Source organism: Aulonocara sp. 'chitande type north' Nkhata Bay, linkage group LG15, assembly GCF_057382095.1.
Source record: "Aulonocara sp. 'chitande type north' Nkhata Bay isolate Kocher_YH1m ecotype deep benthic linkage group LG15, A_spYH_male_GT1.1, whole genome shotgun sequence".
Classification (NCBI taxonomy): domain Eukaryota; kingdom Metazoa; phylum Chordata; class Actinopteri; order Cichliformes; family Cichlidae; genus Aulonocara; species Aulonocara sp. 'chitande type north' Nkhata Bay.
In genome coordinates this window covers 6,078,725-6,105,303 of record NC_141358.1, presented here as the reverse complement: position 1 = coordinate 6,105,303, position 26,579 = coordinate 6,078,725, and the positions used below count along the sequence as shown (strand labels likewise).

The 26,579-nt window shown below is 39.7% G+C and overlaps 1 protein-coding gene across 3 annotated transcripts in view; it reads right to left on the bottom strand.

Moving 5' to 3' along the window:
* Positions 1–340: 340 nt before the first annotated feature.
* ppp2r5cb (protein phosphatase 2, regulatory subunit B', gamma b) overlaps positions 341–26,579 on the bottom strand; it is a 28,409-nt gene continuing 2,170 nt past the window's right edge. The window contains exons 3-16 of one of the 3 annotated variants that reach the window (XM_086263601.1): positions 24,858–25,023; positions 12,998–13,197; positions 9,946–10,056; positions 9,762–9,854; positions 9,006–9,136; positions 8,732–8,791; positions 7,209–7,317; positions 6,671–6,724; positions 6,101–6,271; positions 5,865–5,992; positions 5,645–5,746; positions 5,297–5,369; positions 4,802–4,918; positions 341–3,376 (exon numbers count right to left, since the gene is read on the bottom strand). In XM_086263601.1, coding sequence (XP_086119727.1) covers positions 3,242–3,376; positions 4,802–4,918; positions 5,297–5,369; positions 5,645–5,746; positions 5,865–5,992; positions 6,101–6,271; positions 6,671–6,724; positions 7,209–7,317; positions 8,732–8,791; positions 9,006–9,136; positions 9,762–9,854; positions 9,946–10,056; positions 12,998–13,197; positions 24,858–25,023 — 1,650 coding nt within the window. In that variant the 3' untranslated portion in view covers positions 341–3,241. Of the gene's footprint in view, positions 3,377–4,801; positions 4,919–5,296; positions 5,370–5,644; positions 5,747–5,864; positions 5,993–6,100; positions 6,272–6,670; positions 6,725–7,208; positions 7,318–8,731; positions 8,792–9,005; positions 9,137–9,761; positions 9,855–9,945; positions 10,057–12,997; positions 13,198–17,583; positions 19,694–24,857; positions 25,024–26,579 lie in introns of those variants that run through there. The other 2 variants (XM_086263602.1, XM_086263604.1) reach the window with 2 other exon arrangements.

The following is a 26,579-nucleotide window of genomic DNA, read 5'->3' as shown; positions in this document are numbered from 1 at the left end:
CACTGAATTGTGTTAAATAAACTTCAGGCTAAATTATGATCTTCTAAATCACTGAGATGCTCTCCAGCTTACGAGTTTTCTGCTATAGGGTGATGCTTCTGGGTTCCCCCGTAAGGTTTCCTAATGATCTATAAAGCCCACGTCGTTTTTTGGGCACCACTCAGACAGAATCTTTGTTATTTTAGCTTGTGGAGTGTTAGATATTTACAGAGCAATCAAAAGATGAAGCAGATGAACAGAGCAGATGATCATCTGGATCAAAAAGTTACAAAATGTCAACACTATTTAGTCCAAGCATGAACTTGTGACCATCAGGAGCACTGCAAGGAAAAAAGATGACACACTGGTTTTTTTTTTTCTTAGGATGAAAATATAAAACACATGTTCTCTTTATTTGCTGTATATAGATAGATGTACACCACTGGAGATTTGGATAAAAGCACACACGAAAAGCTCATGTATGTAGGGTCAACACATCTGGAGGTGAAAAAAAAAAAAAAAAAATGGAAACGATGTCAAAATTACAAAGATAAAAAACTACCCAAATTCTATATGGTTTCTAACTGTAAATAGTTACATGTGTTGAACTCTGTCCCACATACCAACTGTCAGCAGTTGCTAATAACCTCTGTAATCTGTACACGGGATATTTTGTACAAAATATGAAATCTACCATTTAATAATAGTTATAACACAAAAGTACATTGTATGTACAATATTAGACAAAGCCATTTAGTATCAGACGCATACTAAAGGACACTTGCAAATATAACTCTTTTCAAAGAAACAAAAAGCTTATGTCAAATGAAGAGAGCTCCAAAGAAGCCAATATTAAAGCCATCTGAAGAAGAACAGCAGTCACCAATGGGAGCCAGCACTGCGCTTCAGCCGGGATGGAATCGCTTTCCTTTTTGTCGGGTTTCGGTGAAAGCCTTGAATGACTGTTGTTCTTCAAGACAAACATGGAGAGAACTGAACAGTGTGGTTGCAGTACTATTTACAAATTTGCACATTCAGTTGAAAACACTGACAGAGAGGTTCTGCGAGCAAAGGAAGAATAAAACCATAATAAAACAAAACAAAATTTAAAAAAAAAGAACTTGCAAGCATCCAGAAGCAAACACGTGCTCAAATAACGAGCCCTACAGGTTTTGTTTCGTGTTTTTAAACTGAAGAGGGCGTGCACCGTGTGGGCACGCAGGTGGAGGGCGGGACGAGAGAGGATCAGACTATGGGACAAATCAGAAAAAGTGGAACGGGAATAGAGGGGCCACAGGATGGAAGAAGAAAAGTTGGGATGGGAGGTGATTTTCCTCTCCTGTATAGGCTAGCTCTTAACAACAGGCACTATGGGGAGGGGACTCAAACACTCAAACAAGCGCACACACACACATAGACACACACACACACACACACACACCAAGACAGACAGCATCACGGATTTCAAATGTTTACTAGTTTGTTTTAGTTTCAGTTGTGTTGCGAGTGTCTTTCAAGTGTTATCAGGAAGTGCTTCTTTGCTGAAGTGGTTTGGGGCAACCACGCCATCTCTGCTCTTTAGCCTTGAACTCAAAAAAACAAAACGGATCCAACTACGTAGCTTCAACAAGGCAGAAGTCCAACAATGGACCTGAATACGTTTTTTATGGAAACTACTGTTATAACCTTTGAAATCATCTGACATTTTATGTCATGCTGCTACTCTGTTCTCAGTTGAGTAAATACCCTCTCCGACTACAAAAGGCACTGTGAAAAGAAAGGCTTATGTTTGACCTCTTCAAACCAAACATGCCTCCTCTACGGAGCAATCTATTCTCTACCAATTGTTGTACAAATAAAAGGATCTTGCTTGAAAAGATTTGAAAAACAAAAAAGACAAAGTTCATTATCGGCACGGTTTCTGCCCCTGTTTAACTTCTCTCAACACACAGTAACATCGTGTTAATCCCAAACAACCTAGTACATCTCTTTAACCTCTCATAAGCCTTAAATGAATGATAGTGACTTGTACTGAATGCTAATAACCATGTTAAACACACAATGGCTGGACGTAAATAGGAAACTAAAAATAAATCGACACAATCCGCTCTCATGTAACCGGGCAGCCAAACATGCTTGGGCCGCGGACTCATCGCTGTGACCGATAAAAAAATGCTCTGAACATGTGGTAAACTTTAAGCCATAGATGCTTTGGGAGCCGTGCTAACTGACTGCCTTCAAAATTAAAAGATCTTTTTTTCTTAAAAACAGGAACTAAATGAGAAAGTTGGCACCGAACTAGGTTTCTACACGGGAATAATGATGTGCAGAAGAAAAACCTGGAACCTCAGTCGGGTTGGCCGTGTTTGATGAACAGCACTGAGTTAAAAGGGTTTTTTTTTTTTCCCCAATCCTTAATACACACCCCTGCTGAATTCAGGAGTGGCCCAGTCCTGATGAATGGAGTGAATGAATGAATCCTAAAATAATAGCAAGAAACAGAACAGTTCTTCAGATAGGACGTGATTTTTTAAAAATCTTAGAAGAGCTCCTAATATAGCATGAAGGGAAAAATATAAACAGCTATCTAGTTTAAATTTTATGAGAAAAAACAGCCAATATTAAATATACAGAAAGAACTGACACAGTCTCACCCCACTGTAGATGGCCTCCATTGAAGTTATAGTTGGGGGCTCTTATTATTTGTACAAGCACCTGACGTTGATAAAGAAGAGACGAGAAGAAGACGGCTCATACACACACACACACACACACACACACACACACACACACACACACACACACACACACCAGAACAGAACACCTGAGAAAAATGACCAGAAGGGGGCAGCACAGCACCCCAGAACACAAGTTGAGCGGACAGGGGGAGGAGAAAAAAAAAAAAAAAAAAAAAAAACAGAAGAAAAGGAGATTATGACAATTTCTTATTTGAAGTTCAGTATACGGCGGGTTGCTGTGGTCATGCAGGACATCCCAGCACCGCAAGCAAGAACCAGGTGAAGGGGTGGGGATCAGTAAGGACCGAGCACCGCTTGTCTCGCAAAGCCGGACCTGGCTTAGATGTGTGGCTTTAGACATTTTCTGTGTCAGGTGGAGCTGGGATCGTTCATTTCTGTGTTGCACTGGGCTGGACTGAGATACCACAGTTCTGTTTTGTTTTGGGGGGTTTTGTGCTGGCCCTCCGTGGGTTTGTGATTCCACTGTGGATGCTGCTGGTTTATGGTAGGTCTGGGATGGTCTCTTAATGGCCATCGTGTGGCGTCAACATTTCCTCTGCTCTTCGGTGCAACTCCAAAGCTGTGACTGTGGAGATGTCTTTGGGGAGCTCAGATTTCCTCCGCATCAACGGGCGTTCTCTGCGCTGGTCTTTTTGGATCTAGACACAGACACAAAGAGGGATCAGTAAAATCAGAACTAATGCATTTACAGCCCCACTTCATGAACCTAAGCTTCTGCACGGAGGCCCGTTTTACAGGCCGAACAAGATTTTAATTCCTGCAATTTGCTTTCCTTTCAAACCTTTTTCTCACTTACATGACAAAACTGATAAGCTATACAATTCAAAATTGTATAATAAAGAAAAATGTGATAGTGCAGCATGGACAAGTCTCTGGCAATATTGTCCTTTAACACTCTTTGTTCATCCCGTCTCTGTTGTTTGGGTTTGGAAGGCAGACAGGATGCTCAAGTGATTTATGTAATCTGTCTCCGTTTCAGCAGCTGGAATAACCATCTTTGCTCAGGAATTACTTGTGGGGCCAAACAGCTGAGTCATAAACCAAGTTCATTTGTGATTCTGAAGAAATATTTTTTTTAACCAACAACCTGCAAATTCACTGCATGTGTGCATTTTATGACCACTGTTTCAAAACAATACAAATGTGAAGATGCTGTCTGCAACAGTCCTACACCCACATACTTTACACAAACAGGAGTGTGCAGACAGCTTAGAGGTTCTGTGCTGCTCGGTCGACAGCATTCTTCATTTTAGCATTTGACAGATATTAACAAAAAAACAAAGTGATGACAGGACGCATTAGGAGCTGCATCGATCGCGCAGAATTGGAACATCCGCATTCGTCTTTGTGCTTCTGAAAAGCTGCTGGTGGCAGCGGCAGTTGCACAGTAACCACTACAAAGTCCCCTGATAGTGCTGCTGTTTTCACACGCGCCACACAGATATTTATGGGCCTGAACGTGGTTTTTATTTACAGCACAGCTATCGCTAAAACAGTACAGACACACCAAACTGGACGATTTAGGCAAAGTGACTGGCACACGGCATGAGAAAAATGTCGCTAAGCCTGAGCTGCACAGTTCACAATTTTAAATGTCCTAAAATTGCTTTTGTATTTATGTCAACTAATGAGAGAGGCTCCACAGCATCCTGCAAAATGAGCTGTGATTAGTGGAATTCATTTCATATTATTAGCTTTTTTCACTTCACACATTTTCTTCATTATTAACATTTCTTGTAGTTTTCTGCTGCTTTGAAGCAAAATGAAGAAAAAAAAAAAACGGACTGCTGGACTGTGGCTGTGTGGTTCCACTTAACATAACCACATTTATTTGTTTTCAAACAAAAATAAACCTCCATTCCTGGCGCCAAAGTCAGTATCAATAAATAAATTAAAGTGTCCAGATTTCTGCTTTTTATGACCACGTATATGATTTCATTAAGACTGAAATGTAAACAGGTCTCATATTAAAGCGATATTCATCAAAGCTTGTGCACATTTCAGTGAGAACGTGTGGTACCCCTCAGATATAGGCATGCATATTAAATGTTACACACACTGACCTGTGTGGCTTCCTCAACTACTGCTTTCTTTAGCATGTTGACATCGTCTAGCAGTGGCCCATCTGTCTCCATGTCCATCGGACTCCCTGATCCTATTGAGTCCACATACACGACAAACTGCAGCACAGGAAGAGAAAGAAAAGTTAACCACAAAGAATCGCATTATCCAATATACAGGTTTGTGAGAGGTGCTAGCTTTAAGCAGAACTTTTCTCAATGACTTTAATCCTCAGCTTTTGGACATACATTTCCCCACAATCCATCCTGTAACTTTCCATCTGTTGCTTCCACACATACACAAAAGAAAAAAAGAAGAGAAGAAAAACTAGAAACTCTTTTTCCTTTTTTCCCCTCAGTTGGAGTGTTTGTCAAAACACCAACTGATGTTCATCACCAAAACATCAAACCCTGCTTGATTCGCACTGAGATACCCTGCAAACCACTGAGAGGGTTGCAGCACTGTGAGAATTGCTAGGTTACTATTTATTTGCTCACCTGTGGGTTTGCCTTTGCTAGATTCTCAATCTTCACCCATGCTTCTTCTCTCTCTTTCCATTTGGCTTTCTCTCTGACACACACAAACACACACAGAGTCCTAAGAGACTTCTTCAAAACAGAGAAGATTTGCTGAAAGATAAACTCATGTTAAAAAAAAAAAGTTATATACCCAAACTCTTTCAAGTTAAGAGATTGTGGTTTTAGTTTGTATCTACTTAGTCATCTTTTCCACTTCTAATGATGTTTAAACAATGTTTTCCATGACGTTTCTAACACTGTAATGAGAACAAGGAAACTGTAGCTTGCGCTGTATAAATGGATGTGATGTCTCCCTGCATTACTTACTTGCTTTTTTCTGCCCTGAACTGCTGGGTGCAGTCATCAAACAGTTTCTGGTTCATCTCCATAAAGAGCTTCAGAGCATTGTAAATCAACCCATGAATCGTCCTATAGACACAAAAAGGTTACCACAGGTCACTTGCTTTGCTTACGTACTATCCTCATACACTTCATCATAAAGATAAACAGATAAATGGAGGGGGTGGGGGGGGGGGGGGAGCCTCACTTGTTCCAGTGGGTTTTGGAATTGCGGTAAAGGGCCGGGAACATGATGGGGAGGATCTTGGCAGCGTTGTCGCTGATCAGGCTCATGATATACTCATTATTCCAGTAGTACAGCGCTCGCTCTGCTACCTGACAACACAGTTTTTCACAGGGTTACGTGCGTACACAGACAAACAGAATGCACACTGTACGATTAACTAAAACACGCATCAAAATAAACAGGGATGTGGTTCAGACCTGAAAGTGCGGGCTTGACACACATTTGGCCAGCTGTCTGAAGAGGGGTTCCATGACTTTGACGAACTCCGAAGGCTCAATGACATCCAGTATCTCCTCCAGTTCGTTGAGGAACATAACTTCTTTTGGACTGTGGGTCTTTGGCCAATACTTTAACAATGCCATTACCGTCTACGCACACAGACAGGATACCAGGCTTATTAAAGAGGAAGCAGGAATGTTTGGACAGCCGATTTTGGTCAGCTATTAATCTGCTGATGGTGGATTACATGAGCTTACATTACAAAAACTATCAGTAGAAGCAGAAACAGTAGTCAACATATTCATAAAGTAGTTTAGTTGATCTCAGGGCCTTAATGCAAGCACACAAAATCCAAAACACCTTCCAGCAGGTTTGTGAGGACTTGTGAGCGCGTTTATGTTTGCTCCGACCTTACCCACCATAAAACAAACAGAGAATACTGTCTTGAGGAGTTTGAATGACGTATGTCTGAAAAGAGCTTGAAGGTCAATCGATAATAAAAAATTAAAAAAAGCCAAAAAATCAATATCAAAATAAATAAATCTTACCGGTTCTGTAAGGGTGCTATCCTTCTCTAAGAACTGTACCACACAGTAGGCCAGCTGGGAAATAAAAGGGAAAAACAGGAAACGGCATTTGTTTTCATTTTGACAAAATCAGAAGTATCATAAATATTATTGGGAGAGAGATTGCACTCAACAAACTACAGAATCTACATAATAAAGTAACATCAAAGATGGCGGCTGTCCTAAATGTTCTAATCAGGCAAAAAAATGTTGCTGCATTGGCACATGAGCACAGATGTCAGTTTTTGCATGTGTATGCTATTTTTAAACATTAGTTAGGGGTAAAAGGACCAGATTGTTAAGTTGAAATGTGCATTTTTATCTGGTGAACATTGAGAGTTAAAGTTGTGACTAACTCCACATTTTTTATCATTGGATACACGCTTCACTGACAAAATAACTGCTTTGAGGCATTACCTGCATGTCTGCCAAGTGAAAAGACTTTGCTCGAGACATACTTTTGTTACAGCATTTTGCTTATAGCAGAGGAAGGCAGAGCAAGGCATAAGAAAATTCCTACCTGTGGGTGATACACACTAAGGGACTTGACTTTGTGCAAAGGCAGGAGGACTTTCAGCAGGAATATCTTGTGCTCTTCTTTCAAAGGTAATGCAAATCCATTGATTATGCTGTGAGAAAGACCGTTATTAGAGAAGAAATTACTCCAGTTTACAATAATTCGGCATCTAAATATTAATAAAAGTCTTGAGCCACCACTAATGCTCTTATACATTTCTTCCAAGGAGTCAGCCTGTCATTTTTGAAATGGTCTTGAACAATAGTTCTGCAGGATTTCTGAAGCTCTTTCAAAGACTTTCTTTGGACACTGTTCTTTCACTCATTTTCAGTCCTTGTACTTGAACATTATCAGAGAAATTTTTTTTCAGCACAGACCTACGAACACAAAATAATCTCTCAACTCATGGGATGAACCAGTAATATGTCCATACATAGCAACTTTGCAAATACCATGTGGCCTTTCAGGTGACCCATTATCTGTTTACTGAAGCCTCATTAGAAATGTTCTAATGAAAATGACAAATCACACAAGGACTGGACTGAAATCAGTGGCAACAAGTCTTATGGAGTGATGGCACCGAAATCTGTATCCTCCACAATACAACTCCATCTGGAAAGCATCTGATTGCCAACAGCTTCATTTTTCAATTGCATCCAGAGAAGTGCTTTGAATGTCCTTCAAGAAGCCCGGAGAACTATTTCTGAAGACAACTCAAAGAAATCACAAGAAAGCACAGGCTGTGTTGAAGGATAAAGGTGGCGTTACTAAATATTGACTCTCAAACTTACTAAAACTATGCAAACTCACTTTTTGCCTCATATACTCTATTTCTACTTAAATTTGCAAATGGTATAAATCACTGCACCCTTTAGCCATTATCCTAGCAAACTACAAAGAAAAAAAGAGGTAGCTCAACACTTTTGCACATACTGTGTGTGTGTGTGTGTACGTACACACACATATATATACACACATATACACACACAGGGGTGTACATAAGTGGTCCGCAGGTGCACTCTCGCTATCAAAATAAAAGACGCGCACCAGATCAGAAGTTGCAACGCACGTTTGCGTGCATAAGATTTTCTGGAGGAGGACAGACATTTGTTTAGAACTCTTAAAGATGTCGAAGAAGCTCCTTTAAGCAATTACTTTGGTGTTCCTTCACCTCCAAAGAAATGTCAGAGGGAGTCCGCAAAAGAAGCGCATATTCTCGGAGAAGTGGTTGGAGGAGGTGAGTTGGCTTCAAACAAATGATGAACGCACAGAGATGTGGTGCAGAATATGCCATGAAAATCCCACTCTAGTGGACCAAAACAGTGCCTTTAATATGTATGCAAACGCATGTTGAAACTTCTTATCTGGTGCGCATCTTTTATTTTGATAGCAAATGCGCACCTGCGGACCACTTGTGTACGTGAATGCACGCGCGCACACACACACACACACACACAAAACAAACCTATATTTTGAGCCCTATACTGCAAACAGCAGCTGCTTTAACAAATCTAAAAGTATCTTACCTGCCTAGTATTTCCAGTAGTTCTGCAATTCCATTATGATGCTCAGTCTCATAAATGAACCTGAAAAAGGGCAAACACACACAAGTTAGCAATAATGTTCCTTTAACCCTCAGGCTTTGTTAAAAATCACCACCCTTTCAGCTTGTTCGTGGCCACAAGTGGCCAGTATAGAGCCCTGAGGGTTAAAGAAAACCAAAAAAAAACCAAAAAAAAAAAAAAAAACCCATAAACAAAACAAGCACCATTAATGTAGCTATAGAAGACACACACTCACCTATAAAATATGTTATTAATCTGTTTTCTAATGTATGCTCGAAGGCCCAGGAACTTCCCATAGATGCGATGGAGAGTGGTCTTTAAAAAATCTCTTTCTCTGGGGTCTTCACTGTCAAAAAGTTCTAAGAGCTGAAGAAACACACACACACACACACACACACACACACACACACACACACACACACACACACACACACACAAAAGAAGGTTACTGGGACAATAAAATTAAACGTAACCAAGAACTACATACAATGCTCTTAAGTGGGCATGTTACGGTTTTTATTGTTTTGTCACATTGATACTATTACAGAAATGCAGAAATGCATGCTCATACTAAACATGGCTAAAGCTTCAAACAATGATTTCAGTGTATGTGCAACTAATCTGAAAAAGCCAAAACTTCAGGCCTTAGGCTGCTTTAGTCACTAAACTTCAGACAAACATTGGCCTCAAATGACGTGTAGGAGAGCAGATATCCTCAATATGTTCTTTCCAGGCATCTGTGCGCACAGTCAAAGCTGTACACGCAGATGCCTCACCCACATGCATAAAGGCAGAGGAGCTAAAACAGCTTGTTTTAGACAGTGCACGAACAGAGGGGCTGGACCAAGCACTGGTATGCGATAAACAAGGATTATTTTGAACTATCAATCATGCAAAGCTTGTCTAGTTAAGAATAAAAATATCAAGGTGGAAATGAGCATCATAGCTCCTCTTTACAGAGAAAGAAGCTGTGCTCTAGCAACATGCTCACCTGCAATACAAACCTCTGGTCAATATACTTTTTGGCTATGTTTGGTTGAAAGTCCGGTGACTCTAAGAACCGCAGGAAGAACTCGTAGACGAGCTGTGGAAGAGGGGCAAAGACTTTAAAACAACAGAAATAGGTGAACAGGCTCTTTCTGACTAAACCATGTATGTGGGTGTGATGCATGTACCTGTAGATGCGGCCACGCAGCTTCTAGAGTGGGTTCATCTTCCTCTGGGTCAAACTCTGCACCCGTGGGGTTGGATGACGGCGGCAATGCCCTAAACATATTCACAGCAAACTGGGAAACAAAAACAGAGGACAGACAATCGGACATGCCAGATAAATATAAACTTGAAAAAGACATTTCCCCCACAGAAATCCAAACCGCTCAAGGAAGCAGTGGCCTCTGCCCTTTTTACTTGCATAAAAACACAATATTTAAAACATCACCATTTCTTTGTTTACGTAGGCTGCCAGTAACCTGTAGTAACAAATAGATCAAATCCATTGGACCATGTACTGTCCAAACTGCCTTTAAAAGACAAGTAAAATATTTCTATCAGCATAAACGTGTTTAAATGTTGCAAAATCCACTTTTTGCCATTTTTTAAAAATTGTCTAGATCCACAAATTATGAGTTGACTACATCCTCTCCTTCCTTTTCCTTCTTGAGCCCTTCGAGGTTAAAACCAACTGAGACGTCAAAACCTGATAAGCACCGCCCCCGGCTGTGAAGGAGACCTGCCTTATTAAATTCAGTATGAGCAGCTGCTGTGGCTAATGTTACCTTTAGGTTTGAGTGTACTCCTACGAGCCACAGTTATGTCAAAATTGGAATGCTGTAATGTAATGAAAATCAGATATTATGAAAAGCAATAAACAAGAACAGAGTGTAGGTTACTGTGTTTCATGTTGCTTTTTAATCAGCCTTTAGATTTGTTTGCTTCTCTCTGTTCTCTGAGCTCGTATCTTCCTCTTTTTAATATTTCATACATTTAACTACGATGAATCTGTGTATCTGTGGACTGACTGTGCTTTGAAATGTATCCATTTTTCATGCTACATCCACAGCACATATTAGGTATACTAGGCAAAACAAGGCAGTGAGCGTTGATTTGGGGATTGGTGTATATTCGTTTCTTCAGATTAAGAGCAGTGCTGTGAAACTGATTCATCACCAAAAATGTGCAATATGGATAAGTTAATATCTGCAAAATACAGCAGACTCTGTAAGGGGCAAAGACGTTAAAATGTTGTGGAAAGAAAGACCAGTGAAGTATTTTGAGATTACATTTTAAATACACATTGTGCAAACATATCAGACTTAAACTGTTTTTTAACAAGTTCAGTGTAATACATCAACTTTGAGGTATTGTTTGTATTAAAGAATTAATAAAAAGGTGGTAGGTGAGTGGATATCAACAGTCTCTTGCGCTAGTTGTCCATACTGGCCTATTTCTGTGACTGTACAGACCCCAGACTGTGAAGAATCTATTTTGCCTCTGAGACGGCGCATTCAGAACTCCTTTGGGATTCCAGTCGATCAGAGGTCAAAACACTCATTCACCATCAGGTTATTATTCCAAGCAGAAATCACTCCTTACTTTCAACAAATAGATCAGGACAACGAAACCACTGTTACAGTGCCATGTAGTGCAAATAATGCCTGTTTAAATAATGATGCTTGAACACTGAGATGTCAAAAATGCTCTGAAATACAGAAACCTTACGGAAGTAAATAATGTGCAAAGTTTTAGCATCAGAATACACTTTATTACCATAAAGGAAAATGTCGTGTCACTCTTTACTTACTTTGATCATAAAAGCCATCAGTGGACTTCAAAGAGCCCTTGTCTTTAAGGGGGTACGGGGACAGGCGCTGCCAGGAGTAAGAGTATATTTTTATGCTGATTTGACAGCTCAGTTGCATTTTCTGCCGCATTGATCAAATAAAGCCCAGGCAAAGGAGGACGGGGGGGAAATTTGCACCTTGATCATCTGCAGTTTACCATGTGGCATTGAGGCCGGCCTTTGATTAACATCAAAGGCTTTTTAATTTGGCTTGGGAAAGCAAATCTGGCACCAGGAACACATTGAGACCACGACCTAAGAGGAACACCTCTCCAATCTACAGCAGGAGCTCCAACACAGCTGCACTGGCAACACCCTGATTAAACGAGCAGTTTTCAGACCTACACCACTGAGGGGTACAAACAATTTAGGGTGTGCAATACACGAACAATCTTTAGACGAATTCAAACAAGAGACATGCTGAAGAAAACAAACAGATCACCTGGATGCATACGAATTATTTAAATGATCTTAAAAGATTTGTGGCAAAAAAAAAAAACTACCAAAATAAAAACTAAAATGGGTCAAGTGAAAACCACAAAATGTTCGTTCCATGCTGCGAAAATGAAACTGAAGAAAACAAATCAGCTTCATCACAAACATGAAAAAAAGAAAGAAAAGGGAATCTACCGGGTGAGATGGCTCTCCGAGGCCATGTGGCTTCCACTGAGCCTTTTTTCACAATTACAACTTACACAATTTTACAGTAAGAGAAGTGACACGTGACATCTCGCTAACACGAAATAAAGCAATTATAAAGGAACAATGCAGAGTTTGTGTAAGTGAATATTTTTAGACCTAAACTACTAAAACATTCCCCAAACCATATTACACATTGCATATTCTATGGGATAAAAAGCTTTATGAGAAATATCATCAGCTATAGAACCACAGCACTAGTACATCACAGGACATTACAGATTTTAATGTTCTATTCTAAATCATTTAAAGCTTTCATTCATGGAAACACTGGTGGCAGAGTTTCCTCACACTTAAACCTGACTTGGGTGGGAGTCCCATGTATCTTGGCAACATACTTTGCATTTTCTTCTAATTTTTTCCTCCATCTCCGACAATGATGTGACCTATTTACAACTGGAAAATTCCCTTACTCTTATTTTGAAAGTTAAGTTGACATAAGATGTAGCCTTTCGAGACAAAGTCCACACATACTTTTGCAATATGAGTAACCAAATCGCTTTTTATGCAAGGCTTTACTTTTTTCCAGGAGTTGAGTGATACAAAGTACAAAGATGGCTAACTAAGTTTAGTTAATTATGTTCACTTATACTCTCTACTTATTAAACATTTGCCAGGTCAAAATAAAATAATAAAATAAAAACAACTGGTCCAAGCTTCTCATTTCCACTGTTTACTGTAACACTGACCATGTGAACCACTTCTGGGTAGATCGGTTCGGTGATGACGTTCCTGTTGTGGGTGATGTACTCCACCATCTCGCTCAGCGCGGCTCGTTTCACCTCCTTCCATTTCAGGTCACTCAGTGGGTCTGAGACAAAATCGAAGAGAACGCAGCACTGACGCAACTTCTGGATAAACAGCTTCTCCTGCTCTGCAGGGGGAACATCTGTGAAACAGAGAGAAGAAAGGCTGGAATTAAATTCAAATTCTCTTCACGAAGCAAAATGTCAATGATTTTTAACATTAGAGCAGCAATGATACAGACAGGCTGACTTACTTTTAAATGTTTTGCTAAGCAATCTCTTCATTTTACAACCATATTTTATTTTGCTGTGATCCATCACAAAGGACTTATAATGTTATAGACTGCAAGGCATGTCTCTGAATAACTTTAGGTTTACTGAGCTGTGCTGTGCTTGTTTGAGACAGAACGGTTGCAGCTTTTGTGTGTGCGTTTTCATTTATTTGATAGTTCAGGAAATGCTGGATTTCCTACTGAAAACTCTTTAATAAAAACACCAGATACACATATTTTGTGCTTCTCCAGAGGAAAGAACATTTCGACTTGCTGGCTTTATTCTGGGCACGACTGCATTGTTTCTACAGACTTCACTGGAACTGTGAATTTGTGCACAGCAGCTCAGCTGTTTGCTTGGAGATAAGCATTTTGGTTGATAAAGCAGAATATATCCGGGTGGCACGTCACATGATAGATAATGAAGTTACCAGTGCCCCATGCATCAACTGTGCACAGCAGCTCTCTCTGTGCTGCCAGTATACCCGGTGATGAAAGCCTGCTGACAGCCAAATAACAAATCACAGCTGCTTAAAGCAATAACCAATCACAGAGTAGAGCAGCCCTGCAGCTGACGTATCCGTGCGCCAACTGTTGTGAAATCCTTTGGTAAAAAATGAAAACTGTTCATCCAAATGATTTCAAACTCAACTCTGCACACACATACACACGTTCCTCTAGTTATTAAAGCAAAAAGCAACCAATTCAACTTAGTGAGGTAATGACTGCTATGTTATCGCCACATCAATGATGCAAAAGATCTAAATCACCCTCTGGGAATGTGGGGCCACACCTACCTGTGTATCATTATTAGCTTGCAATTAAAAAAAATTACATGTTTTTGCAGCCAATGAATTTTGCACAATGAGCTAACCTCCAATCAGTGTCAGTTTAAATGATTTATAACCACTTGACAGCTTCCTTAAAGATATGAACGATTAGAGAAAAGTATGAAAACATTTTTTGTCTGCAATTAAGTAATTAAGTGACAATAACAAAGCTTCTAAACAGAATTATTATATATTAAAATAGATCATAATTTCAATCAACTTTCTGGACTGCTCAGAGGGAACCTGAACAGAGCTTGAAGGGTTTGCACACTCCATACATCATAAGGTGTGCAACAGTGCAAGGTATGAAAGTACGGACGTTTTTATAAACAAGACCTACTCTAAATCTACAGGTAACCATTTTAGCAATTTTAGAAATAGCTATAATGTGTGCTCTCTCCCTTTATCAGCACTCAGGAAGAAGAGCTCTGAATAAAGTGCAACTTACTTTCACCTTTTTTTGACAAAAGTAGAAAGGACGCCATTACTACAAGCAGCCTATATAGCACCAAATAACCCCAGCATTATGCACTCTACTGTGATGGGGCCTTCACTAGGACACAGCTATTTCCCTTTTCTTTACAATGATCAAAACTGTCAGTAGCAGCCTGTAATAAATGACACGAGTCACAGAAAGGAAGCTTCTCCTCTGAATTAGCCTGAGCTCATCCGATTCCCAAGCTCCAGAAAATACCATGAAACCAAGAGAAGTGGATTGGTGCTCATTCATTTTCATCCAACACAGGGATTAGTGTCTTAAAACAGAATGTCACCTTATAAAACCTACCTATGGGGCAGCATTAATCTCTTCATCACAGTCTGTGATTCTTGAGTCTTTCTTTTCTCCCCATTAACAATCTGCATGTGTACCCTACATCACCATGGTGACTGCAGGCAGAGACAGGACTTTGGACCAGGGGGTGACCACTGCTAATCAGAGACGCATGTCTGCTGCGTCTACACTGGAATCAAGAGACCGCTGAATTGCTGATCACATCAGCTATGGCTGAAAAAAGTGTCAGCCAAAGGCATCATGCAAAACATGAATCATGGAGTAAAATAAGTCAGTCAGCACTCCCTGCTACACTCAGTAATCTTACAGATACATTTATAAGCGTCCAGTGGCTTTCTTGAACACTTTGGAATAAAGAGTTAAAACAGCACGGTAATCTGTAATTATATATCTACAGTATTTTCTGTGCAGACCCTGCTTTGCATAAGTTGATACCAGACAAAATGTTAACAGCTGGCACCAATAAAATAGGTCAATTCTAAAAGATTCAGTAATGGAGGCAATGCTCACAGACTAGAACCTCAAATTGCGACTGACAGCACACCTCCACATTAGTCACAGAGGAAACGTTAGCATTTAAAACAGCATGAAACAAAGCTGTCCTATGAGTTCTTTTAGGTAGACTACCCTTTTGAATCAATAATGTATTTGCTTTATAATTCCCCAACACTGTTAGTGTCAAAGCTTTGTGGTGAAGCTTCCTTACTTTACTGTTGCTTCCTTTCTTATCTAATAGCTCTTTGTTGGCTCTTGTTTTACATTTGTCTGTTTTTATACAAATAGTTATACATGCCATAAGATATTTGGAAAAAACTGGAAGATTTTTGAATTTATATTTAGAAGACTAACTGCCATATTCAAACTACTATCCGCAAACAGGATCCAATTGAGCACAGTAAAAGGTCAAACATCAGCCAAGCTCTTGAGCTTTTGCCACAACATCCATTTTGTATTTCTGGAGCAAGTTTACATAAGAGTGTCTTCCTTTCCAGTGAGGTGCACTAACTGTGAAAGTAAAACTCACGACCACTTTTTGTGTTCATGACTAATATTCAGCTTGCTTCTGCTTAAGTGCGTACAGTGTGTTTAAAAAAATATATATATTAAGCCTTGTTTGGACAGTGAGCACAAATACTTGTCAAAATGATGAACAATCCCCTCTAAATGCATGCAAGTTAATAAAAATATTTATAAGTGTTAAGTTAATATAGTAGCATCTGTTTTACTAGGAAGTCTCAAAATTTTACCCTCAACTCTTTAACGCTTGAAATCCTACAAGGACCCTTTAAGGTCTTTTCTGAATTGAGCTGCTTATAGAACAAAATGACTGGGTGTGCAGATTCGTGAGGGTGGTCTCTGCTTATTCAGCTACCCTTTGAAAAACCCAGAAACTATCATAATGGTCATCAAACAACATCTTTACTGATAAACACTGAGGTGTCAAAACTTGTCATTAAGGGTAGAGGGGAGGTGGTCAAATGTGGTGTTTATAGCGAAAAGAGTAAGATGAATACAGAAAAACGGTTGCTGAGTTATTTGAGGCTTGGTACACCTGCATCAAGTTGTGTTCCTATTACTGTTACAGGCCGACTCATGAGCACCTCGACTCATCAGCCTCTGAGTGCTGAGAGGTCTACCAGCTCCTGTTACACAACAGCAGTAGGGTTTCTGAACAGACCTAAAATATTAAGAGACCTGCTGTGCAACTGCAGACTTCACACACGAGCGTCTCTGCATGGATCAGTGAATAACCTTTACTCATCTAAAAGCTCCAGCATGCATACAGGAAGCCAGCCACGAACACAAATTGCTTCTAAGCACAACTCTTGACTCAGACATTCTGTACTACGGAATATGAAAATAACTGATTAATAAAGTGTCCCTAATGGCAAATGTGGTGCGCTTACCATCTGTCCCTTCAGACACAGGATATCCGAAGGAGGGACCGGTGGCTTTCTGCCATAACTTGCTGTAATTATCACTATGCATATAAATGTCACGAGACCATGTTAACAGCCACATAAGCAACACCATGATACTGACATCACTGTGACAGCAGCAAGCATATGAAATAATTGGCTGCATGTTAAACACACACTGCCACTTCATCTAGAGACAGCTTCCAGCTTCCTTAAGTTTGTCCGAATCAACGTCAACTCAAAAAGAACACTGGAGCTACAACAACATCAAACAACCTTTCTACTTATGTTAGTCACATTGCAACAATACAATACAGACATATACAAACTAACAACAAGCTTTGACCTCACTTCCTATGACATCAATAGTGTTGATGGGGGAGGGGAGACTCAAAACTACCAATCTTACACCCCCCCACCCCCCCCCCACCCCCCCTAAACTAAAGCTAAGCTTTGCAATGTCTTGGCAGAACCCTTCCTTGCTGACATACAAACACAATCACCTCCTTTCTCTTTCAAAAACCCTCGTGCAAACAACACTAAAAAAAACTCTTAAACTCGCCTCCACAAAAGTAATGATACATATAATATCAAGCTTTTTTTTTTATTTTCTTTTTTTTTTTTTTTTTTAAATCACCAGCTGTGGCTGCTTAACACTCAAGCCCACCTCCTCTTTAAACAGACCAGTACACAGCAGCAGATTTCCTATTCTCACCTCTAAAATGCATGAGGGCCACAGGCTGGAAAGGCCCATTGGCGCTCGGTCCATCCAGAACCATCCCGCCGGCAGCTCTAGTACATGCCAACATCAGTGAGCTGAGGCAGGAAACAGGAGAGAAGAGGGTAGCCCAGGCTAAGGCGAGGAGCCAGCCTCCATTTTAGCACGAACACTGAGCAGAAAATGAAGCTCCCCTGCTGCTGGAGGGAACCAGCTAGTTAGTGATGTCATCCCACACAGAAGCAACCTGGTTGGTTAGCTGCAATCACATGGGCGGGCTGTCAGAATAAATAAACATGAGGAAAGAGACTGGCTATTGGAGTGGGGAGAAAAGGGGTGGGCCAGTTACTGTGATTGGGCCAAAAGAACCTACATCTGTCAAGGAGTTTTTAAAGCACAAACAACTCGCCTGAATTCCATTTAACCGGTTCTGAAATAACCACAAATGGAATAATAATACCATGGAATACAAATAACTGTACAACATGTAGGTTGCTTGTAAGAAGCAGAGGACAAAGGAAACCATTTATTTCTCTTTTAGTCTTTAACTCCCAACAACACCCACATGGAAAAGAAATAAGAAAAACTTATAAAAGACTTGCATCAGCTTTAGCTTGCTTAATCATATAATGCTTATATGATATACTCATGAAAGTGGCCACTTTCTCATTACTTTCATATATTGTTTTAGGAAGTATCCAAAACATGGAAGTTTCATTTATATAATTTTTCAAGGGATCTTATATCTGTTTTCACTCTTATATGCTTTTCATACAAGTTTCACACAAGACAGATACAAATTTTAGAAGATTTATATATCTTTTCCATCTTTTCCATATTGGCAAACCTAAATAAAACAAAATACAACAAGGTGTTCAATGCTTAATGTCACCTTACACTGGTCATCAACTAGTGGACCTTTTTTTAATGTCTGCTGCCATTTCCAGCATGCGTGCCAACTTTGTGCGCGTGTGTCTGTGTTTGCATGACAGATGGCTCTTCAGCAGCACAGCCTGAGCCCAGGTGTATGTGACAAGAGAAACAGGAAGGCAGGAAGTCTCAATGTGAGCAACACAGGATGTGCATATGCAGAAAGCCACATTTTGAATCAGCAGCACTGGGGAACAAAAGCCTGCACTGTAAACCTTTGCGGGCACATTGGTGACACAGACAATTAAAAGCAAGAAATCCATACTCCCAGTCACTGGCGTAGCACTCCCAAATATAGTAACCACTGCACCCTTAGAATACAATAGGGCTCTGTAAAACTCTGCACACAGACAAACACAATCAGAACATACACCGACATTTTTTTTTTTTGTGCATGCCATATGTGTCATCATACTGAAAGTACAGTAAGCACATACAGACAAGGTGTCGAAACAGTGATTCAGCTAAAGTCATAAGCATTCCTATGCACGAAGAATAACCACGCAAATACAGTGTAGATGGGTGTGAATTAAACAGATTTGGACTACAGTCACATATAATCTAATAATTTTTGCTGCATAAGAAAGCCACCGAGGAGAAAAGACTGCACAAAAAGACTTTGCTTACCCCATTAGAATGAACATTTCATAACCGTAGCTGTGTGACAACCCACAAACATTTCTATTAAAATGTGTGTATGGCATACTAGCCTTCGCAATTACTTCTCTTCTGTGAAGGACAAAAAACGACATTATTTTTTTGCACTATGATTGCTGTCATTTCAGTGATTGGCAGCGTTAGCTAAGATTACATAAAACTGGCCGAGCAACTACAGCAAGGCAACAGGGTTGTTTTTTCTATGCAGTTTCTGCATAATGTGCAAAGAAGGAAGACATTGATATACTCTTGACTGCTTAAAAGTAATTAGGGGAATCATTATTTGTGGATAATATTGTCCAGCAGATGTAACTCTATACAGAGGTTTGGTTAAGCTCGGGGCGATCGTGGCTCAAGAGTTGGGAGTTCGCCTTGTAATCGGAAGGTTGGACAGTCTTGGTCGTTGTGTCCTTGGGCGAGACACTTCACCCGTTGCCTACTGGTGGTGGTCAGAGGGCCCGGTGGCGCCAGTGTCGGGAGCCTCACCTTTGTCAGTGCGCCCCAGGGTGGCTGTGGCTAAATGTAGCTTGCCATCACCAGTGTGTGAATGTGTGTGTGAATGGGTGGATGACTGGATATGTAAAGCGCTTTGGGGTCCTTAGGGACTAGTAAAGCGCTATACAAATAGAGGCCATTTACCATTTAAGCTCAAAAAAGAAAAATAGAATACATAAAGTGTTTTGGAAGTTTCACACTTTCAAAAAAAAAACAAACAAACAAAAAAACAAACAAACACTGTTTTAGGCTAATGTAATGTTTGTGCAAAATGCATTTTGTGTGGTATTTCATAAAGCACATAATGGTGTCACGGTTCCTCCCTGTGGGTTTGCACTTCTCCGCTGGAGGTGCAGGAGGTGCGGTGTGGTTCGAGTCCGGCTGCTGTTTGTTCTTGCACACTTCTTGTATTGCCACTGTTGCTCCTGCTACACAACCTTGAGCTTGTATACGTGTTTGTCTGCAGGTTAGAGGATGTAAAAAGTCTTACACTAAAGTCAACTGTACAAAATGGGAACAACTACACCCCTAATGGATGTAATACTTAACATCTAGTTTAGTTGGTCCTAATATATACGATAATGGAGCACTTCATCAGCAGGAACTAATCTGGGCATATAAAGGGCTCTTTCTTGCCATTTTGTACCTTAGGCATAGTGCATCCATGACCATGAGAAGAAAATACTGGATTACTCATTACAAATGCTACTTTGGCACATGCATTCACCAAACTCGAGCTTTCTGCTGTGTCTGTGCTATTTTTTAAATGCGAAGAAACTTGTGAGATTGCTATAACACAAGCATGGTTTCAGAGCTTTTTCTAAACGTATCATTGATATCAGCAGCACTGCCTAAAATACACAACGAAGTGGTTCATTCACAGGTCTGCTGATCTTCAATGTCACGGTCCTCTGTAAACGCTTAAGGCTCAGATCTATTTGGAGAAACAGACTGATCGACGCAGCTGAGGACACAGGCTCTTTCAACAGTGGCTGAACTTAGGCAGCTTCCAATGATAGGGACATCTTTATCAAGATCCAACCTATTTTTTCTTCTTCTCGTAACGCAAAGATGAATCACAAAGCGATGATACATGCTGATCTGTATTAGTCACATTAGAAGCAGATATATTAAGAAACAAAGCCCAGATTTGTTCATTGTGCCACTAAAAATGTTGCACAAGTGGAAAACACCTGTGGCTGATGACTGCAAGATAAACACGCTTGGAGATCGCATTTAATGTTGCAGCTTAAACCTGGTAACTTGAGGAATGTGTTATTATAATATGTACAACAGTTTAAAAGCTTAAAACGTTTTTCAAAGTTCAAAAACAAGTTTTAGACCTGCAGATATAGTAAACGTGTGTGAATTAATTAAATACCATTTTCAATATTTACTATTCTTCCAAACAAAAGACCACCAATTCAGATACAGTGTCATGTTTTTTAGTAGGATCCTGTCATTTCTGAATGTTGCTGATGCATAAATGAAATATTCACTGCTTAAATATAGCAATGTGTCTGATTCTCTGACTTCTAGCTACAAAACCCTTCTAGAAGCAATGCTGAAAAGTCCAATCGTGCAAAACCAGTGCACAGCTTGAGCAGTTTTAACACCATGATCACTGCCAGTGACTTTTTTTTGTATTTTTATTCATATGAAATGTCTGACCCGGGAAGTTTCTGTCATGAGTTGTAGGGGCCTTTTTCTGCTCCCACATGTATTCAAAGTTAAAGACGTTTCTCTGACATGACATGACAAATAGTGATTTAACGTTAAGATTACTTCCTGGAAGCTTTAGAATGTAACTAAAAGACAACCACAGTAAAAGCAACATTTCGATTCATAAAAATAAAAACTGACTGACGTACACTTTAGTAGTTTGACTTAGACCTGTGTTTTCTGCTAACAGTCATTGACACCTACTAAACAACTGTATTACAGGTAGCAATAACAGAACTAAACACACAACTTATTTAGTTTTAACATCTTCACGTTTGCTGTCATTATCCTGTCTCCCTAGTGCTAGGCTGAAAAAATGCTTAAAAAAAAAAAAAACATAACTGCTGACCATATAACTTCTGTCATCTTTACTGTTTATCCCTCAAAATGAAGATGACTGTACACTGAAGAAGTCAAACATAAGTAGCTGTTGGCACACAGTGTGACACCAAAAAAAAAAATAGTCAGAACTGTCAGAAGCACTGCAGCTTATTAGACTTGGGACAGCCCACTGTCTCCAGCTGTCCCTGCTCCGTGCTTCGTCATTTGTGTCCATTGTGTCTTTGACTAGTGCTGAAGCCCGTGTACCGTTCTCACTGATAAGATTCATTTCAGACAATTAATAATTTACAATGAACTACGCTCATTCAACAGGAGAAACACAACAACGGGAGAAACATAACAATTTGTGACGCATAAACTAAATCCAAACTACTTTGAATACTAGTAGCTACATGTTTATAAAAGAGCAGAAATGTCCCAACTTAACCTGCGACAATAAAAATAATATTTTAGTACCCACCAGAATCTGCCGTGACATAGGCATTTAGCCTCGTCACTATCTGTAACATTTTACTCTACACAATTTCTCTCTCATCCAACTGTTTACTCAATAAAACATATCTCAGAGTTAGCACGAACTACTGTTCACAGACTAATAAACATTCTCGGTCATTATGATTTCATTATGTTGTTTTTGTAAGGCTTTTCCTGGTGTCCTTCTGTTTAAGTGTTTTATTTTCCTTATGTTTTCTTTTTTACATTGTGTACAATGTTTGCATATCTGCGGTCTGCCGACTGTTAGTTATATCCATTAAAGTGCCCCTTAAAACAGTTTCAACTTATAAAGGAACATGGGAAAGTTTTGCATTGCCATTAAGCATAGTCTCATTAAAAAGGTAAGGACTGCAAATTTCATACACTATGTTAACTGTACCCTCAATTTAAAAAAAAAAAAAATCAGATTAAAAAGTATTATCTGTTTTTAAACTTTGGTTACAAGTAGATATACTCATGTCCTTCAACATCACCTCTCATATTTGACACTCTAGCCACAAGGTGGCACCAAACCCTGTGAGACCAAGGCTCCATGAAGGAGAGCTCCTGCTTTAAAAGAGAACCCATACAGAGGGAGCAACTGTTGTTGTTCTGTGCTTTTTGGCACATGTATATAACACTTGCAATGAGACAAAGAAAGAGGAATTAATCTCCTGTTTACTTGCCTCAGTCAGACAGATCTCCAGCTGAACATTATGCCAAACACAAAAAAAAACAAGTTTGGATTTGTGTATTTTGTCTTATAAAATCTACACACAAAAAAAAAAACGGCAGCTCACCACATCGGGTTTCAACAGAAACCAAACTATCGTCCAAACAAATGCAAAAATTTGAACCATACAGTCAAAGAAAGCACACACGAATCTGGAAGTTCATGGGAAAGGCCTGCTTCTGGTCAGGGTTTTTAAGTCTCGCCTCAACTTTGCGGCTCTGCGGGACAGGCTCACGGACATGTGTTTCCATCAGGAGGTGGTGAACATGCCTGGAATGAAAACAGGCCAAGCGAGGAGCCTGTTTGGACAGGACTAAGTGATAACATCTACTTGGCCACTGTGGGATAATATTTTGCAGAATGTTATCAAAGCTCTCATTGGGGTGTGGGAAGTGAGCAGGCTGTATCAGAAATGAAGTTAAGCCTATTGGTTTCCTCACACGTTACAAAGGTAACGGCTAGCTAAGATAAAGACACAATCATTTTTTTATGGCAGAGCATAAAGACACAATGAACAATAAATGGCCTGTTATCATGTTGCCACCTTAGGAAATCCAACTTTGCTCTACATGCCAAGGTTTCCATAGACAGAAATAACATTCGTAAATTCTCCTTGAAGAACGCTGCCTTTGCTCTACTGTGAGCTTACAAGCCTCCCACCGATGACGAAAAACAAAAACAAAAGCGCTCTTTTCTGCACACACGGCATCAGTGCCAGAACGTCCACAATATCTTTTACCAAATACAGAAACTTTTGAGCAAGTAACCCAACGAGACTGCATTCACCACCATTCGGGGTTACATCAGTTCCATAAACTTTACACTGCTGTTGCATCAACTGTAAATAATCTAACAATCCAGGAAATATCTGTCCTTGAAAGGAGATGGATAATTCTCCCTACCCACTCTGAAAGTGTCGGGCACATTTCCAATGTCCCAACTTTGTTTCACTTACTAAACAGAATAGTCATCTGGGGACCACTAAAATACACTTTTCCTACGAGATTCTTATTTTTCCTGAGTCTGAACATTTAGAAAGAAACAGAAACAGTATAACCAATTCCTGTTGTGCCATTGCCACTATCAGTTATAAAATTGTTTTTGAAGTTTAATTACATGATTATTTAACAGCCAACAATGTCAATATAACTGTCTGTAAAGCATACCACTATGTTAGGTAACTATAATTAAAGTACTGAGAAATTATGCGTGCAGTCATCCATGTATACACAGGACAATGCTGACAATATGCATTTATTGTGTCGCAGCAGTGTTTGCTCGTTGCTCTTGGATCTGGCACTGAACTTGGACACTAAATATCCATATACATCTGTAAAGTTCACGAGGAAAGACAGGAGGAGGAATAGTAATAGCTGGCAGACATGTCTTATCTGCTCACTGGCAACATTCGGAAACACAAGGGCCGTGGAATTAAAGCTTTATCTCTGGATTATCACTAAATATAGATGCTTGGGTTAAATCCAGAGCAAAATCCATGCCATGCATGTCCTCTGTTTGTTTCCACATATTGCATAATGTCATGTTCAGCCTGGTATTAAAATGGGGGTGATGCAGCAAGGGATGCTCATGGGAACTTCTGTGGGGAAGGAGTGACTAAATAATTGAGTACGTGCTTGTTAGTACATATTTCTGTGAGGTGTGCACTTATCTAGATCTGCATTTGAGACATTTCTTACATATTAAACATACACAGGCAGACCAGGTAGTTTTCTCCACCTGCCAAATTTGGTTGATTTGATTTTTGAATTCTGTGCAAAACCCTGAAGCGTGAAAACATTACCTCAACTCCGTTCTCTATGAATATATAACAAATGCAAATTCTACCAAATCGAGCGCACTCTGTAGTTCATTATGTGATTACATAAAATGGATTTCAGACTGTCACACAGGTGAATACCTTTAAAAGCAGGAAGTTTCTGCAGTTCCCTGTTGTTGCTCAAGCTGAAGCGAGAGGAGCTCTGCCTCTTGTCCTTTTTGACAGGTGTCTGGGAACCTGGCTGCTTCCCCTTTAGTAGCTGAGTTGTTGGAGGAACACTATTGCTAGCCTTCCTGTTAGAGCTCTGCTGAAACAAGAGAAAACACACATTAGTTACACGGACATAAGAGCAAAGACACACTAAAAAAAAAAGATGCAGGTATAAAATATGGGCGAATGAACCTCTGCAGAAATCTAATAAAAATGTGTGCATGCAGCCACCAGCCAAGGAGCACAACTGGTACTTTTAATTATATACACTGAGTTGCCATCCACTTGACAAAATGCTCATTAAAAAAAACAAACCCGTTTACCAAATGTACAATTACTCTTTACAATAGTGCATCATCCTGATGTGGGATCACCTGAAAGCAGCAAGTTCAACTGATCCAGCCTTCCTACTAGGATCCATTTATCAGTGTGGACCTGATGACACAGAGCTTAATTCACCTGATGCAGCTGTGGAGTCTGAGTCACAAGAGATTTATCAAATTCGCTTAAGACCCAGACAAAGTTGGCCACAGTCTGAGCCACACTACAAGACAGACAATCAGTCTGTGCCACTAGAAAGCTGTTGTGTGAAGTGGAAAATGCCGCTGTGCTGACTTCTGCTATGAACTCGATTACATATTAATGTACTGGAAAGATCTGAATTAACTCATGTAAGTATATTAGGCCAAAGTAGAAACATCTGTCATCTATGGTTCTTCTCATTTAATGCTTCAAATTTTCATTTGTCAGTTATGGTTGCTGACAACAAGCCAAATGAAAGTTACATATATATTACATAACAGCCTTTACAGTTATGCATTTCTGGTTGACAGAGCATATGGGAAAAAAGGAAGGGTGGGGGCAGTGACAACAGCTTGCAGCCCAGCGATTTTAATTTGACACAGGTTGGTGCACTAGCTGATCTAATACATGGCTGCTGACACGCAAGTCTAATGCTGGCAGAGCCTGAAACTTTCAGCTTGAAAAAATAAATAAATAAATAAATAAATAAATAAATAAATAAATAAATAAATTTCAGTAGGTCGGCAAGGATGACTAATATATGTAATTGTTAGCCAGCTGTTAGCCAGCTGTTATTAAAGGACAGGTTTTAAAATAGAACAGATAAGGCCTTTATTGTAATTGTAAATGTACAACGCAAATGTGGAAAATAATAGGGATTATATTAAACTGGTAACTACATAAAGCTCTGAAATAGATATAAAGCTTAATGAAATTATCTGCTAACTGACAAGTGTGGATTTTATAACTCAATAAACTGGACTGTGTATATAACACAAGGCAATAAAATAGTGTGTTTCCCACAGATTTAGCTTGTACAGTCATGGCCTAAAGTTTTCATTTCATGTTTTTATAATATGGTAAAAACATAATCATAGGCATTTGATAAGCTTTTGTTGTCAGTGTGACATGCTGGATGTCAGCTTCGGGGCTAAGTCCAGAAGCTCATAAAAATGAATCTGATCTCTTGGCACAATAACTCTGAACCAGTGTGAATGACTACTGTAAAAACTCAAGTTGCATATTGTATACAATACAAAATTTGTGCCATGACTATAATCTGTGTGTATGTGTGCCTTTGTGGTTTATATGCAAATTGGACACGGGGGGGGGGGGGGGGGGGGGATCTCT